The sequence below is a fragment of the Bidens hawaiensis genome, unplaced genomic scaffold (assembly GCF_021521415.1).
Source record: "Bidens hawaiensis isolate Kalapana, Puna unplaced genomic scaffold, B.hawaiensis_p1.1 tig00067988_1, whole genome shotgun sequence".
In the NCBI taxonomy this organism is placed as follows: Eukaryota; Viridiplantae; Streptophyta; class Magnoliopsida; order Asterales; family Asteraceae; genus Bidens; species Bidens hawaiensis.
In genome coordinates this window covers 9132-27651 of record NW_027502054.1, presented here as the reverse complement: position 1 = coordinate 27651, position 18520 = coordinate 9132, and the positions used below count along the sequence as shown (strand labels likewise).

Sequence of the window (18520 nt, the reverse complement as noted above, 5' to 3'; positions counted from 1 at the left end):
ATACACGCATACATAGCACATCTCATTCTTTCTAAAGACCACAGACGACAAGGATTTTTAACATAATGTCATCGTTGTTGAAGAACACCAAAACACCTCTCGATATCCTTTCTCGCAGACTCTTGCACTTTCTTAAAATACGGTCTTTTTTCATCCATCGGGTCTCTGAATGTTTTAACAATTATCGCGAACTCTGGATATATTCCATCACCCAGATAGTACCCATGATCGTAGAAGTTATCGTTAGCCCAAAGCGAAGCGACGGGAACGGTCCCAGATATGTAACTCTCCATCACAGGAGACTGCTCTAAGACGGTTATGTCATTGTTGGAACCGGGAACACCAAAGAATGCCGACCAAATCCAAAGGTCGTATGAAGCGATCGCTTGAAGGCTGACCGTTGGTCCCTTTGGTCACCTCGTGTGAATTGACCTCGCCATGCAGTTGGACAATTAGCCCATTCCCAATGCATGCAATCTACACTTCCTATCATGCCGGGGAAACCATGTACCCTTGTATGTGCCTCGTAAAGACGTTGTAGATCGTTAACGTTGGGCTCTTTCAAATAATGTGGTCCATATAGTTTAAATATTCATATATTTTACAAAATTTTTATAAAATAAATGATCACAGTAAACAAGTGATAAACTATGTAAAAAAAACAAAACGTACCGTAACAAAAATACTCCAAGGTGTCCCGAGTTGTTTTTTCGGCCATCTTTAAATACTCGTCGTTGATGTCGGTCGTGTTTCCGTAGGCGAGCACGCGCACGGCTGACGTAACCTTCTGAATAGCCGTGAATCCTAGCGTCCCTCGAGCGTCAGGCTTTTGCTTAAAGTAATCAAACTCACGCTCCAAATCATTGGTGATGCGCATAAATAAATTTTTAGACATCCGAAAACGACGCCTAAAGGTCTTCGGGTTCTTGTATCTCGGCGTGTCGCAGAAGTAATCCGCCATCGACCGATTGTTGGCTTCGGCACGATCTCGTTCGATATATGTTCTTGTTGAAACGGGGGGTGGAGAGCTAATCGCACCCGTAACGGAACTCAAATACTGTGTCGCGAGCATAATCGCACTCGTAACCGCCCATTCCTCCTCCACGTCCTCGGCTTGTTGGTCGGGCCCGAAAAACTGTTTATATATAGATGGAGGATCCATATATAGTGAATTTGGTGTAAATGAATTTTTATAGAGTTGAAAGAGAATTTTTATAAATTTAATGAGGTTTGATTAGGGATGAAATGGTTTAATATATAGAAAATAAATTTATTTTTTTTTTAATTTTCCAACGGTCATTTTTTGCAACGGTCATCATCACCATTCTCAGCGTTGTATATACAACGCTTGCCAATTCAACTTCACCATAACGCAGGGGGGCGGTGTACCCCCGCGTTTTCGTCCTCAAAGCTACACATAACGCACCCATTACGGGTGTTCTAAGAATGCTGTTAATGTTATCTCAATGTCACTCTTAAATACTAGTTATGTTTTTGTTTAATGACAAAGAGTAGATTGTTTAAGAAAGGTAAGAGTGGAAGCAACGAAACCTTAGAAAGATTAAATAAGGCGTGTGGGTCCCACCACATTTCTCTCTCTAAACAAATCTTTCTCTCCCCTCTTATAAACCCACCTCCCCCTTTCACCACCAAAAACACACACACACACACTCGTCACACCCACAAAGTCCTCTCCTCTGTTTTACTTCAATCAACAAACCAATCATCACAGTCTCAATAACTTACTGATTTTGTTTTAATCTTAGCCGCTCGCCGTCTAATTAATCTGTTGTTCGTTTTTACAAAATGGGTCTTCTTTTCTCCATTATTTTCTTCTTCAATTTCTTTCAGTTTTAGAATCTGGGTTATGTTATTTGACCTTGTTATTTGTTAGATTTGGACTTAAAGCTAGTTTTTGTGCTTTAATCCAGTCTTTAAAACAGAGAGAGAGAGAGAGAGAGAGAGAGAGAGAGAGAGCGAGCGGCAAAAGGAAAACTAGTTTAGTTATTTTTTATTTAAGTTTAATGGCTGCAGCTAGAAACAGTGGCAAGTCGAAACAATTGGCAGACGAATCGAAACAGATGGAGTTTGATCATATGGGTTTCGATGATACCCGCGAATGGAAGCAGGTTTTTGATGATGCTTCCACACACACACGCAGTACTAGACCTCTTAAAAAGATCAAAAGCCCTGAACATCAATCGAAGCGGTTTCCGTTCGCATTCGATGGAAACAGCCAACCCACGATTGACAGATCAAATTACAACAACAGTTATGCTTCAATGCCACCACCGTCACAAATGATATCTTTCAACCCACAGCCACCAATGATCCACCACAACTACGGGTTCCCGCCGTATTTTTCAGGCGAGGGCTCGCAGCACCAGTTGCTGAATTACTGGAGTGATGCACTGAATTTGAGCCCCAGGGGTCGGATGATGATGATCAACAAAATCCGCCCTCCCATTCAGCCGATTCACACGACCAAGTTGTACCGAGGCGTGCGACAGCGGCATTGGGGGAAATGGGTGGCGGAGATCCGGCTCCCGAGGAACAGGACCCGTCTCTGGCTCGGGACGTTTGACACCGCCGAGGATGCGGCCATGGCGTATGATCGTGAAGCTTTTAAGCTTCGTGGTGAGAACGCCCTGCTGAATTTTCCCGAGAGGTTTCTCGGGAAAACCAAAACTGAATCCGGGACAGGTTCGGTTTCGGCTTCAGCCGGGCAGGAGTCGGGGTCTTCGTCTCCTGCCCATGTGGAAATAGCGAAAGAGGATACTGAACATGTCAAATCTAAAGAATCTGAGGAGGATACTGTTACTGAGAATGGAGATGATCAGGTGACTGGTGGTGGGACCGATCCAGCATGGGGTGAAATGGCGGAGAATTGGTATAACTCGGGGTGGGGCCCGGGGAGCGCGATGTGGGATTCGCTTGATTCGAATAATAATCTGATGCTTCCTTCTAATTTTAATTTGGGAAACGATCAGGGACAGGATCAGGGGAATTACGATTTCTCGGTTTTTGAGCCGCAGATTAATCCTTTCTTTTGGAAGGATGAAGCTTGATTCTAATGGCAGAGACGGGCTGCATATTTGAAGCCTGGTTTTTGCAAGTGCTTTAGGTGTTGATTTGCATTTGGTAGTAAGTATGTAATGGGGTACAAGACAAGGAGATAGTTTTTTGATCTCTTTGTTGTAGGTAGTCCCCTTGATCTTTATCAACAGCATGATCTAGTTTTTTGATCTTGCAACTGATTTAAGAATTTTCTTTTCTTCTTTTTGGTTTGTGTTTGTTATGTTACCTTTATTTTGTAATTTGGTTGTGTATGATATTGTATTATGGTAGTAATATTCATGTCATTTCACTATTTAGCAATGTTTTAAAAACCGATTGTTCCCGGTCTAAACAGTGTTGGGGCATTTTCAACGTTTAGATTCTCTATTCCTAATGGTTGTAGTACGGAAATCACTGTCAAAGGAAAGAGTAGATAACATCGTCTATGAAGAGTACGTGTTGCAGATGATCCAACACGTTTGAAAGGTCTATATGATATTTGCTTTGATTGACAAATCACGTTGAATGGTGGTGTTTTGATTGAAAAATAACATTTATGATGTTTTAGACCAACAATTTAGAGGTTTAATGTAACGAGTATGTAAACTCAAAATTAGCGTGACTCAAACTAAACTAAACTAAAATCCAAAGAAATTCAAAATATCATAAAAGTGGTTTGAAAATGAAATCGGGTTAGTTCAGTATCATAAATATTATGTATTTATTTATATGATAATAAGCCAAACCTATGGTTTAGAAACGTGATGTTGACCCGACACGTGATGCGAAGAACGTTACAAAAAGCAAATGAAATACGGTGATAGGTTGTGACAATTTCCATTCTTTTATCTTTCTTTCTTTTTTTTATATGATTACGGCTACAATAATAATTAAAAAAAAATACTACCTTATCAAGTTTAAGATCATATAAACGGTTTGTTTGTTTGTTTTTTTTTTTTCGAAAAAGAGATTATCCATTATATTTTTTTGAAGAATTGGATTATAATGATATAATGATGATCACGATCTATCAATAATTTATATTCTAAGGGTGAGTGTATTTTTTTGGTTTTCTTGAACACGTAACTATATACATGAAATGGTCATATTAAAGTTTATTTTGTTGTGAGGAAGGCAACATTAGATAACAAATTCCTAATCTATATCTAACAATACTATTAAAGCAATACATATTCTTCATATTGTATTCAACTAGCCTCTTCACATCAATTGTCCACATGTCATTTAACTAGTCTCTCCACGTCAGTATCACATCATTGCCAAGTCATCTATTTTATTTCCTATCTTGTATATTATTAAATCTAAATGATGTTAGTGATGAGAATCGAACTCTGACACAATCCCGAGATGGAAACTTAACAAATGCAACAATGGCCAACCAACCAAGAAATACTTATGTTCAATTATTTGAAATACAAATCCTATATATTGAAAAAACCATTGTAAATGGAAGGTTTTGTAAGTATGGCAATGGGTGAATTTCTCAATACATTATCAATAATCATTTGAAATTTGAACTGTTAACCGACATTAGTTATTATATATATATATATATATATATATATAGGAAAATTATAAGAAGAAAACCTATTCCAGTTGAGAAAACCCTGAAAACTCAAATAAGTGGTTGTGGTGTTGCCATGTGTTTACTGGATATATATTTAATTGTTCTTTAAGTAGAAGGGTATTTTAGTCTCTGTGTTCCGTGCTTCAATATTTTCATCTTGTCAAATAACCGATTTTATATCCTTTCATATAACTTACCATCATCAGAAAATTTCAATTTGATTCCTTCCAGGTTACCGGTTTTCAAGTATGTCTCCCAAAGCAAAGCGATTCTTAGATTTTTCAGCCTTTTCTCCTTCAAAGAAACAACATCAACTAACAGCATTCGATTCTTTATATATTCATCATTCCAGTGTTGACCCCCTCGTGTGCGTTGATGTTTTTCCTGTTGTTCATCAAGTTAATCCTACACCTGGCGTACCTATAGCTGTTGACGTTGTTTCAGTTGTTCATCAAGTTAATCCAACATCAGGCGTACCTGTAGCTGTTGACATTGCTCCATTTGTTCATCAAGTTAATCCGGTCACCGCAGTCAACCATCTCGATGTTTATCAAGTTTCTGATGAAGTTACAACTTTGGTTATATCTGGTTCTCCAAAGCATGATCCCCAAGAATTTTGTTTTTGTTTTTTATGTGATGATTATCACTCTTATCCAAGTTTGATGGGTGGTGAAGAATGCTTATTCTGGCAGTGTGCTTTAGTCAGTCCTAGTACCTTATAACCTTTTTGGTCATTACACTCATGATATATCACCTAATGATTTTATGGGTGAGGAATGCTTGTTTGTTTTAGTCTTTTGTATTTTGTAGTTTTAATCTGGTGCTCGTTTCTAGTTCTTTGTTGTTTTCTTTTTATTTTTCTGTATTCCCCTATCTGTTGTCACATTTTGCTATTATGGTCTTTATATGTTGTATGACATTTATATTATGATAACTTGATAACTTATGTTTTTATTATGTTTTGACTTGTCCTTCAAATGATAACATATGTCTTTTACATATTAACATATGTTTTAGCACGCTTATTAACATATGACCTTTTTGTATATTGTTTTATGTTTTTTCTCGTTATGGTAGATTATATCTATTTTTGGAGATTTAATTATTTGGTAATTGTGGTTTAATGTAAAACCAGGTTACCAAATAATAAAACAGACCAAACTTTGAGTCGAGTTACATCATTAAACTTAATTAAACATTAAACTATTCTTCTACATAATTAAACAAACGTACATTAAACATTCAACGTACATTAAACATTCAACCTACACTAAACAAACGGTAAACCTAAAATAAAAATACAACATAATTAAACATTAAACAACTTATTTTCTCCCCCAATTGTAGTTGTCCCATGACTCGTCAGAATCACTAACATAGTAAATGGGGTCGGGTTCAGACTCGTAACCATCTGGTTCGGGTTTTGGAGAGGGAGGAGAGTGGATTGGTGATTCGTATTCCGCCCCGGGGTCTGCTTCGTACCCTTCCGCCCAATCAGGTACTATTTGTGTGGGTCGAAGAGTAGGAGGAGGAGGAGGTGGAGGTGGAGGTGGAGGGTGGTCGTCATCATGTGGGTTCCCGTGTACTTGTGGCTGATTGTTTACCCCACCATTTGGTTCAACTTGCACGATTCCAGTTTCTACTTGCTGGTTAGCCGGGTCAACCACATTGTTAGTAGGATTTAGTGCAAAAAACCTTTTGTTTCAATAACATCCTCTGGAGGTGTACTTGATGCGGGATACATAATTTGATATTTTTTTGTGTTGTGGTAGAGTAAAATATATTACTTGAAATCTGAATGGGATGTTGGTGTGAGTTTGGTTGATGACACCTATTATTTATTTCTACAAACACTTTAAGTGAAATCCCTCTTTGTACCCCACCCCGTTTATTTTAATTTATTTTATTGTAGTTGGAAGATCTTTTTTATTTTTCCTTGTACTTTCTTGTCTTTTCATAGTTCACTAGAATGTTATTTCATACTTCTCCCCCTATATTATGTTTACTTCTTCTTCAATAAACACAATTTTAAGACTCACCATTAATATTATCCACCTTCCTTCACCCACTCTTCCTTTATTGTGATGGATGTTCCAGTTGGCTACAAGGATGATATCACATTACTACTCCAAGCAGTCAAGTTTTTAGCATACCTTTTGATCAGTCTACTTCAAATACTTTCCCGAACAACTTAATTAGTCCCACCAGTCAAGGTAGTATTTCATTAAGTCATATTAATGTTGTAAGCCTAGTTTTTAGTACTCTAATCAAGGGACCTCTAATCCATTTGTTTTATAAATGGTTTTGTTTTAAGGGTTCCATTTGTTTTATTGCTTTTATTTCCATGCTTTTATAACTTAAAATTCTTTATTTTTAAAGCATTATTCTTTCATAGGTCTACTATATTTAAATGATTTTTTTATTTTTTTAGAGAATGCCTTTAGCAACTAAACATCCTTAGGCCAAATTGATGTGGTATCTCTTGTTTCCATAGAACCAACAATTCTTCAAGAAGATGATGCCTATTATTTTTATTATTCTCCTAATGCTTCGAAGTTTTGGCGTCCAAAGACTGATAACAATTTAAAACCTGTTCAAGGCACTATTTTTAAATCATGGGAAGATGTTGTTACCATGTATTATAAGTAGGCTGAAGAATCTGGTTTTTTGGTCCGCAAAGGCCAGACTAAGAAATGGAAAGGTGTCGTTACACACAAGTATTTGAGGTGTAATCAGTACGATACCCCCCAAAGAAAACATTCCTTTGATTCCTTGTCTGAACCGTCAATGTATGTCAAGCAAAAGACATTTACCGTAACTGATTGCAAGGCTCACGTAGGTGTTTCATTTTGTCATGAAACATGTAACTTTATTTTGTCTGAGTTTGTAGAAGATCACAATCATTGTCTTGTTGACACTTTTAACCGTGACTTGACTAAGATATCTAGAAAGCTTTCATTCTCAACCAAAACATTTATCCACCAGATGAGTTTAAATAGAGTTGGTCCTACTGTTGCTCATCGTTTACTTGTCTCAATAAAGGATGGTCATTATAACATTAAAGGTACACCTATTGATTTCAAGAACTTTTATAATGGAATGAGGATTTTCATAGGTGATAGGGATTCACAGTTAGTTATTGACCGGTTGAAAGATCGTTATGAGTGTTTCCCCGAATTCTTTTTTGATATTACAGTTGAAAATGGCAAGTTAAGATCTATCTTTTGGACTGATGAGATATCCAAATTGAATTATAAAGCTTTTGGTCACGTTTTGGCTTTTGATGCCACATATCAGACTAATAGGTTAGTCATTTGATTTCACGTTTTGTTTTTTCACTTATCTTATGTACCTTTATCTTTAAAACATATGTTTTAAGTGTTAAGAAATTTTACTTTTCCAGGTACAAAATGATATTTGCTCCTTTTACTGGCGTAGATCACTATCAAAAATGTGTTACTTTTGGAGCTGCCTTGATCAGTAGTGAGACTAGACTCTTACAAATGGTTGCTTCAATCCTTTCTTAATTCTCATGGCCAACAACCCAAGCTAGTTTTAAGTGATCAGGATACTTCTATGCGGCAAACAATAGTCCAGGTATTTTCTGAGTCACGTCATAGGCTTTGCATGTGGCACATAATGAAGTAATTGCCAGCCAAGGTTATTATCTTTTAAATTTGACCATTTACTTTTTTGTTGATATCTGTGTTTTGTTTTTTTGATATGTTTTTGTTTCTTTATACATTAGGTATCTGGTGATGTTATTGAGAATACTAACGTTCGTTCTAGAATACATCGTTTGGTTTGGAATATGTTTATCACCCCTGATACATTTGAGTCCAGATGGCAGTATCTTATTGAGAAGTTTGGTTTACAAGAGAACGAGTGGTTGAATGATATGTTTGAGATCCGTGATCGTTGGGTTCCTGCTTATTTTCGGGAGATCCCTTTTTGTTGTTTGATGAAGACTACATCTCGTTGTGAAAGCTCTAATGCAACATTTAAAGTCAACTCAACAAGCGCTAACACTCTTGTTCATTTTATGCTATGTATGGAGTCTAGACTAGAAGGTCAACGTTACTTTCAAATAAGTTGTGAGTACAAGACTTCATCTGTTTCATTTAAAAGTACTACTGGTGAAGAAATAGAGAAACATGCATTTGAGTTGTACACTCAAACCATCTTTAATGACGTTAGATAGGAGATAATGAAAGGGAAGTATTGTTGTTATGTTACAAATACGGAATCCGTTGATGCTCATGTTTTATATTCCGTGACTCACTTGGACAAAAGGAAGGACATAACCAACGTTTTTCTGGTACGTTAAGGATCAAGTTTGGTCACTTTAACATAATTTTTGTTGTTAACATATGTTATACGTTTACCTAAAAACATATGTTATAAGTGAAGCCTACATTAACATATGTTATAATCATACATTTTGTTTTTATCCTACAGGTTAACTTTGATCCTGCTGACAACTCGGCCTCTTGTTCTTGTATGGGATTCACTCGTATTGGTTTTTTATGCCGCCATGTGTTTTGTGTTTATTTAATTAAAAAAGTTGACAAGATCCCCTTGAAGTATGTAAGTGATAGGTGGAAACGGGTTTTTCTACCTAGAAGTGTTTTCTCAATTTCAAATCGTTTTAGTGTGGATTCCAATTCTCAAAGTGTTTTACGTTTTGAGGTTTTGGAGATGGTAAGTCAGTGTATTGACATGTTGAGGGTTGACTCTGAAGGTATAAAATTTTTTGCTATGAAGATAAAAGAATTAAAGTCTTTGTTCTTTGAAAAAAGTTTTAGAAATGCGGATGCCGTAGATGACAACGAATTTGTTTTTGAAGAAATTATTGGGAATGTCAACGAAGGTGATGATTTTATTGAGAATCCGGATGCTGTTCAGACAAAAAGATGTGGCAAGGTTCGTCGAGTGATGTGTGAGTCAGAGAAAATTGTCGAGAAGGCAGGTAAAGTCGCAAGGTTATGTCGTACTTGTGGTGAGTATGTTCATCATGATTCTCATAATTGTCCTTTAAATCCCAAGAACAAGAAAAAAAAGTCTTTGGCAGAGCCAGAAAGCAGTGACAATGTTTAGGTGGTTCATGGTGGGGTTAATAAATAAATTTCAAAGGAAGGCATGCTAGTTTTTTATTCTTATTATGTTATAATCTTTTAGCATGCTCTTTCTTAATTACTACCTAAGGATCATGTATGACATTTGCAAGTTTGTTTAATGGTTATCCCGTTTTATTTTTTATTTTTTGTTTTCTTTCAACATCTTTTTTTGTTACTTTTTCTTTTTTAATAAATTTATTAAAAAAGGAAGGACATAAACAACGTTTGGGACTTAACAACCATTTGACCTGTGGACTTACATTTACCACTATATTTATTAACACATCAAATCTTCATCTAACCTCCCTCACCGTTTTCATTATATAAAGGATAAGGAGATAGTTGAACTCTTGTTTTCTACAACATCCCTTTTTCCAATTTTTATCATATCTGCATCTCGACGTAGATTAGTTCCTCTTTCTAAGTTTAAAATAGAGTCATCTTCCAGAATGCACTATAAACCTGTGGTCAAAAGAGAGAACCTACCTTCCTACAAAATTCACCCAAATTTCGTTGAACCTAAAGTTGAATATTTTAAGTACAAAACCCCGAAGATTGAGAGGCCCAATGTTGAGCAAAGTTGTATAAGAAATTCAAGTCCCTGCGATCAACATCATGATGAAAAATGGATGTTTTACTATAATTTTGGCAATACCCTCCCTAACATCACCACTCTTTTTCCATACCCAACTCCGTCTTTTGACTTCTGTCACTGTTGCAAACGTTTATACTTTGTTCGTTAGTTTTGTGACCCCCTCAGTTTAGATGGTCACTTTCTAAAATTATGTACTCTATGTTATGTTGTTTAAGGGATGTTTTATTTATGTTAATTGTGTCTACGGGATCCCATATATCTACCAGGACCACCCTTAAATGTATTATGTTGTTTTCTAAGTGTTTCCCAATATATGTGTACTATGGTTAGATTTTGTTAGATTTTATTTTCTTTTTTTTTAAATGTACTAGTTCATGTGACAGATGACAAGGACCAATAAAGTTGTTGACTTTGTGTTTGGTCACTACTTATTTTCATTATATTGGGAACTGTGTCAAGGACCCACAATGTAAATCAATTAATTATCCTATTACTTTCCCCTCCTACCATATTCTCTTGCAATTATTTTCTTTCATTACTTTAACATTTTTTATCTCCACCCACTGAGTTGTTATTAAATACCCATCCAACACTCACAAAGTCATTCAACACGGCTGCCTTGAAAAACCACATTCATAAAATCAGTCTCATCAGTATGTATGTCTGCTACTGCCATAAGGTTTGCCACCTTACGTACGCCTTGGACCGATTTGAATCCTGGACGCCGTTTTTATTCATGTCCTCATATGGTATACAATTCTGTTAAATACACTATATTTGTAATTTTAATTTTTCTTTTTTGTTTTTTAAAATGCAGGAGAACAAGTGTGGTTATTTTGTTTGGCTAGATCAGCCTATGTGTGGCCATTCTAAGCAAATCATTCCTGGGTTGTTGAAATCAAAAAACAAGCTTGAAGATGATGTTAAAGTTTTGCGACGTCAAATACGCGTTAGGGACATTCTTATTGTCGTGTTAACTTTTTTTGGTTGGTTTTGGTTCTCTTAGTTTTTTATTTAGTTTTAGTTTGGTTGGACCCTAGTTTGGTTTGGTTACTTAGATAGCTTACTTTATCAAATGGTAACTTTTTCGGTGAACATGCATCGTACATGATTTCAGTTGTCATTCCTAATTGTCTTATCCTACTTAACTAGCTTATCTTTAGTTGATATGTCTTATCCTACATAGTAGACCTCTTACATAGTACATTCGTATATATTACGAGGTAAATGTGACCCTACCAATAGTACCAGCTTGAAATAATATGATCTAACTTATAAAAGTACAACATAGTACAATATGCTTTAAAAAACATTTTTCTTTTTTAACATAAGGTGTACTTTTGTAGAAGCATTTATAAAACAGAATCTCGTATTACTAAAGCGTGTTTTCCGTTTTTTTTCTGTTCGTTATTTTGGGTTTATATTTTTTTAACTATGTTTATGAAATGCAAGCTATATGCTTTTTATTAATGGGCTGTTAGTAGTTTTTACAATAAATTAATCTTTAATTTCACTTAACATAAAAACGGATCCCACATAAAATGACCTTTAAGTCTACAATTTTCTTCTAACTATATGCTTTTAACTATGTTTTCGAAATGCGAGCTATATGCTTTTTAGATTATTTTTTTCCATTCATCACTCGACTATGCCATGTTAGGAGAAAGTGTTAACATATGTTTTGTAACAATAGTTCAATTTCGGTAACATGGATAACATATGTTAGGTTGTAATTGAAAACATATGTTAATATGGTAACATATGTTTTATGGTCTCTTAAAACATATGTTAACATTGATATCACACAATCCAATGGGTTACCATATGTTATGTAAACAGGCTTCACATATTGTATATAACAAATCGTATGGTCATTGTCCCGAAATCGTATTGTCAAACTAGCATACCTGTTGGTCAAACTAACAAGAAAAAAAATTTATGTCTAACCGAAATCGTATGGTCAAACTAGCATACTTGTTGGTCAAACTAGCATTTTTATTTTTTTCAAATGTTCTCCAAATAGTCACGTGTTCAAGAAATTAAGTCTACTCCCCCCCTCATTTATTGATTTTATAAATGGTCCCCCGACTTATACCTTTTTAACTGTTTGTTTCATGTTCCACGTGTTCAGTCAACTACAATACAGCTACACAAGTGTCACATCTAGTACTTTTCTACTGTTTTTACTTTAAATCTTATTGTCCTTGGTATTCACTACAGGGATACAACTAATATCTATTTCCAAAGACAATTTTTGTCCAAAATTTACATATTAAACCTTGACATAAACACATAAGGGGCCCACAAGTACTACCTATCATATTTTCCACCATCATATTGTAAAACAAAAGATACACCAAAATACAGACGTCACATCCGTAACGTCTTTTCCCCCAACCACATACTACACTTAATTTAACCACACCCATGGTACCCTAATCAACAGTCTTCAAAATATCTACTTAAACAAATCAAGTTCAGGCCCCACAGTACCCTACCCCACACATAATAAAAGTTTTACAAAACAATGTCCAAGTTTAATCAACAACATACTAAAGTCATGGGATCATTTTTCACTTACCTCCTGCCTCCATCCAAACTTGTTGTTTCAGAGTGTTTAAGTCTGACAAAAGAATTTTTGATAATATTTTTTACCTTAAACTTTTAAGTTGATTTTTGTTCTTCATGCCTTATCTAGCAAACCCCACTTCAAAGTTATCTTCCTCGCCCATGAAAGTCTCCATATGCCTCATCAACATCACTCCACCATTTGTTGTGTGATTTGTGATTGCCCACTTTACTTGAATTCTTTCAATTTTACTCCCCCTTATCTCCTGACTCTTTGGATGATTCCATAACTCCAAATACCTCACAAACATGTCCTTCTACAAAACCGTTAATAAATTAATTAACATATTTACCAAATACAATTGGTTGTTTAATTTTACTAAATTAGTTGACATATTTTTTGTTTCATTAGCTAGATACCTACTAGTTTGTACGTTGTGTCTTTGTGTTCGAACACGTCATTGTCCCGTATTGTTGCCAACGGAAACATATTTGGGAAATGGTCAATTGTGAAAATTGACGGGTTCTTAAGATTGAACACCACCACAAAATACTCATCGTGTTCCATTACTGGTCTATTGTTTGAAACTACATATACTCAGGTCTGACCTCATTGCAATGTACATGTTTTGGGCGAACTTTGCTTCTCTCACTTTCTCGTCAGCTTCCCCCGACCCTATCAACCCCTCATCTTGTTTTCACATCTGTAAGTATTGTTTAGATTTATAAAATGAATAAATACGGAACTTATACCTTTAAACAATTACACATACCGCCACTTCTGTGTTTAGGAAATATCTTCTCGGTGTTTTTGGTGTTCTGAAAGTTTTGTTCTCATTCAATTCTGCCGACCACAAGTTCATAACCTTCTTGTCTATCTTCTCCTCGTAGTTCAAACTCCTAATCACCTCCACATCCGCACTCAGTTCGTGACTCGTTGTGAATATTATTTTACTGCATGTTAATTTCTTTTGTTAGTACTTTTGTATTTAAAACTTATAAAGCACACATTAAAAAAACCCATTTTAATATTGCACTTAATTCGACGACAGCCCTCCACTTTCGTGTCCCCATTTTCTGTATTACACTAACATTCGAGTTAGTAGAACGGACACCTCAATAACCCACTCATTATTTTTGTAGTAAGTTACCTTTGTTTATCTTCACTATTTCCCTTCTCAACCATCACGTAGTCCCATATTCTATCTTCTGAACTCGTTTTCTTGCTTTCAATATCCAACGCCCAACTCATTGTTTTCATTTTTCCTGCGTTCCCTCCAACCCCCCTTGTCTTCAATGTCGCCTTCTTTTTCTCCACTTCAGAAGTAACACCACTCAGATCTATTCGCATTTTCACCGCCTCAACTACATATAGCACATGTTATAACCAATTTATAACGTATGTTTTCCTTACCAAAATAACATATGACAATTAATTTCCTAAACTTTCGTTTATAACTGCCTTATATAAATACCTCTGCTTTGATCATCTTTGACCGGTTGATGTGATGAGCTTCCTACGTCAACATTTTTCTTTGTTGTTGTGCCTAGAAACCATATACAACACCAAAATTAGGTTGTTTATACAATTTTCATTTCCCATTTGACAGTATACCGACATTTAATACCTTTTGTTTGTTCTTCTTTACCTTTTTGAGGCGATGGTGTTTTTACATTCACTATTTTCTTTGTCTTTTTGGTGTGTCTACGACAATAGATACAAATATGTTGTTATCAATGATTATATTTATTCACTAGTACATTATATTTTTGAATACCTATTTTATCATCCTCTTTTACTTTTTTAGGCGAATACTTTCCCGGATCACCAGTTTTGTTGGTCCTTTTGGGTGTTTCTGCAACTCATACAAAACACACGAAATATGTTTGTCATACAGTTTTAATTTTTACTTTTTATGAAATAAGTAACTAACAAATAATGTGAATTTTTTACCAATCTGTGAAACCCCTAGACTGAAAGACGGTGCATTGATTTCCGAATCTTCATGATCTACAAAATACAAATAAATATAACTTGAAACTGTATATATTACCAGCCACTATGTATTTTTTTGGCTTACCTTGTGCCTTTTGTTTTCTGGCGGCTTCCCTTTTTGTTCTCCCTTTTTTACCCCCTTGTGGTTCTCTGCTTTCATCTGTCGTCAGCCTACCATCATCACCCCCAGTAATCTCATCTGGTGTTGTTTTATCATCTCCGTCATCATCCACATCTTCTTCTTCCAATTTTTTGTCCTCATTTTTTCCACCTGCCAAAAATTTTTTCATACATAGCACAACTCAGTTGGTACTACATTTATGTATTTTGACCTGATAACATTTTTTCCACCTGATAACATTTTTATGATTTAATACAACTGAGTACTTACTTCATCTTCTGATTTCTCAATGCTATTCATGTTTTCTTTATTTTCCTCTTCACTCAAACCCCTTTCTTCGTCTTGTTCACCAACCTGTACATCGTCTTTGCTCTGTGAGTCTGCCACATTTTCCAAATCGTCATTCTTCCCTTTTCTTTGCGTATCATCTCCCACGTCATCCCCTTCGCTTTCCGTATCATCTCGGTGTTCATCTCCAGCGATAAATGGATTTGACAAAAGAATTTATAGATCGCGTTATGTTATGTGCTAATATTTTTTTACTTCAGTTGTTTATTGTTTTGTTTCACGAACCTCCACCGCTGACGTTATTCGCGTCTTGGTCGTTGTCTAAGCTTACATCAGTTGCGTCTCCTAGATTTTCCTCATCTTGGACTTTTGTTTCTTCTTCTTAAATCTCTTTTCACCATTCAAATGTTTTTAAAAACAATATTAGTATTGATTTATAAGCGAGTCAATTGTTTTTGTAATATCTCACCTTCACATTTTAGGTCATCCAAAACATTAGAAATTAACCTACCGGTATCATCTTCATCACCATTTGTTCCATCTCCTACCTTTACCGTTAACGCACTTCTGTAGCGGCTGCAAAGTTCTTCAAACTCGTCCTACTGTATGTTCTTTTTTATTAGCTTTCTTAACATTTTATCCATTTGTTTTTTTGCACTCTCAAACTCTTCAAGATATTCTTTTGCTTTGTACACCTTAGCCTTTATCACAAGAAAAACATAATACACATTAACATACATTTCATTTAACAAATAACATATGTTCTAACTTTGTAACTTCTCACCTGCAAAACTTCTTCCTCCTCACCTTTCTCCTCCTTTATCCATTTTCTTATTTTCTTTTTCTCCCACACTCCGAATCCTCCTGCTAACCTTTCTTTGCTATCTCTTGCAGTAAGCAACTCCTTACTCCAAAACTTAATTGGGTTCGTATTTTCATCTGAACACACTTCCTTGAAGTCCATGCTTTCAACATATAAAAGCTGTAACAACAAAGTTAACGAGTTCTTAGTTTCCTACTAGTTAAAGTGTTTATACGTTTCAAATGTTATTAAAGTAACTAACGAATTACCGTTAAAACTATCAGTGGCCCGCAAAAGTACTTGCTTACATTACATCTTTCCCATCCAAACTTACATGTTTTTAAGCATTCCATAATGTAAGAACCCCAATCAATTTTCTTGAAATTTGTTTTGCTACTTATGTAGTGCAATATTTCCTCTCTACATCTTCCTTGAGTTTTGCAGTCCCCCATGATGCATAAGAACAACATTAAAAAGTCAAGACGAAACGTAAACGTGTCTTTGTCCTCAGCTTCCCTTATTTTTGCCACAATTTCTGTTGGGGCAACATGGATTCCTGGATAATTGTCTCTCCATTCTGACACACTGTTGTCACATTATTCATGATACTTGAGATGCTCAATTTTTTCACCCGCACATGGTATTCCAAACAACCTCCTTATTGCCTTTTTGGTTACCTTAATACTTCCCGACTCTACCCCAATGCTCATTTTATCCGGATTGAACTTTTCAACAACGAAATGTGCTAACTTGGCCGGTATCCCGTACATGTTGAAGTGTAGCATCCTCCCAAAACCCATTTTCTTTAGTCCTTTCCTTTGATTCTTTCTTAAGTCCTGTATGCACATCCGTAATTGAGAAGGTGATGACCTTGTTCTTATACTGTGCCACTTTTCCTTCTTCTATTCGTCCGATGATTCTGCCCTATCTTTTTTACACTCTCTTGTTAGTTTCCCCAAAAACTTTTGCCTTGACCACTGGATCTTTTCACTTGTTTGGGTAATTAAATTTAGTTATTTTTAACAAACACAGGTTCACAATTCACAAACTTTTAATTGTTTGATATCTAACAATATATACCTGTTTCCTCTTTGTCTGAGTATTCCCCCATAGAATTTGCTGCCTCATACCCTGCTAGTATTAACAAGTTAATCAATTTTTATATAAATTCTGAAACATGTTTTACAAAATCTGTGTTAAACTTCAAATGCTACAAGTTACCTGCTTTTTTTCTCTTTCCCGCCTTGCGTTTCCTCCTTATGACAATCTCCTGGCTATCTGAATCTGTTTTTTAAATTAGAAAATACTTACAAGTCTTGCTTATTGAACTCTTATTTTTATGTCTTTTCGGATTATCATTTATAATCTTCAGTCATTCTTTTTGTTTTGTAACCACAACCTTTATGTTCTAACTGATAGCGTTTATGAAACATAAAATCATACTAACAAAAACGTTTGTTTAGTTAATAAATAACATATATTTTGATTTTTCAAAACAACTGAACTTTCACCTTCAACAATTTATAATGTCATTTTAGTGAACTGCTATAAGGTTTAATCGTAATATATAACTTATACCTGAATCGGAATCTTGGTCCCGTTGCTTTTGCTTTTGCTTTTGCACCTTCCATTTTTTGGGTGTAGTATCCTCTTGGTAGTCACTACCATCAGAATCTGTTCACACAATAACACAATTACATTCTTCAAATTTTCAGATCTCTATAACGTTGCCAATTTTACTAATACCTGAACATTTCTGACTTCTGGTTTTCCTCTTTCATATCCTTTTCTTTTTAATCCTCCTTTGCTTTTCAACCTATCATCCCCCAAATCGTCTTCTCTTTCTTCTAAATTTGTATTCATTAACAATCAACCCAATAGAATTTTAGCATTAATGTTATTTTTAACTCTTATAGGTGTACAGGTTTAAGTAGTATTACCTGTTTCGTTTTCTTCATTCTTTGCTTTCTATTTACTCTTTTTCTTGTCGGTTGAATCTATAAAGATCGGGTTTCTAATTGTGTTCCTAAACCCTTTCTTCATATTTCCTGCATTAATAACAAAACAAAGTTACAATAAGATTTACCATAAAAGAAAGTTCATTTATTGTAACTTTAAACTTGTCAATACCTTTTTGTTCAACCTCAGCGGTGGCACATCCTTTCTTCTGTGAGCTTTTCACATAGATTGGGTTCCTTATGATGTTTTCAAGTTCTTTCTTTGTTTTTTTGGAAATGGTTCTATTTCTTTTGTCTATTACAAAGTACTTCTTCTTGGAAGTGCTTTTTTTCATTTCCTACAACTAATCCAAAAAGATATTAAAAAATATACCATACAAACAAAAACTTTTCAAACGACACATCTAGGTTTTTTTTGTCCCCATACCAA

At 35.2% G+C, this 18520-nt stretch overlaps 2 protein-coding genes across 2 annotated transcripts; both read left to right on the top strand.

The window, feature by feature from the left end:
* Positions 1-2024: 2024 nt before the first annotated feature.
* Positions 2025-3147, top strand: LOC143605126 (ethylene-responsive transcription factor ERF054-like). Its single transcript, XM_077081354.1, has one exon. The coding sequence runs from the start codon at positions 2025-2027 to the stop codon at positions 3066-3068; it is 1044 nt and encodes a 347-aa protein (XP_076937469.1). The 3' UTR covers positions 3069-3147.
* A 4285-nt stretch (positions 3148-7432) lies between these two features.
* Positions 7433-8846, top strand: LOC143605127 (protein FAR1-RELATED SEQUENCE 5-like). Its single transcript, XM_077081355.1, has 3 exons — positions 7433-7950; positions 8049-8151; positions 8394-8846. Exons 1-3 carry the CDS (start codon positions 7433-7435, stop codon positions 8844-8846), a joined length of 1074 nt encoding a protein of 357 aa, XP_076937470.1.
* The last annotated feature ends 9674 nt before the right edge of the window (positions 8847-18520 follow it).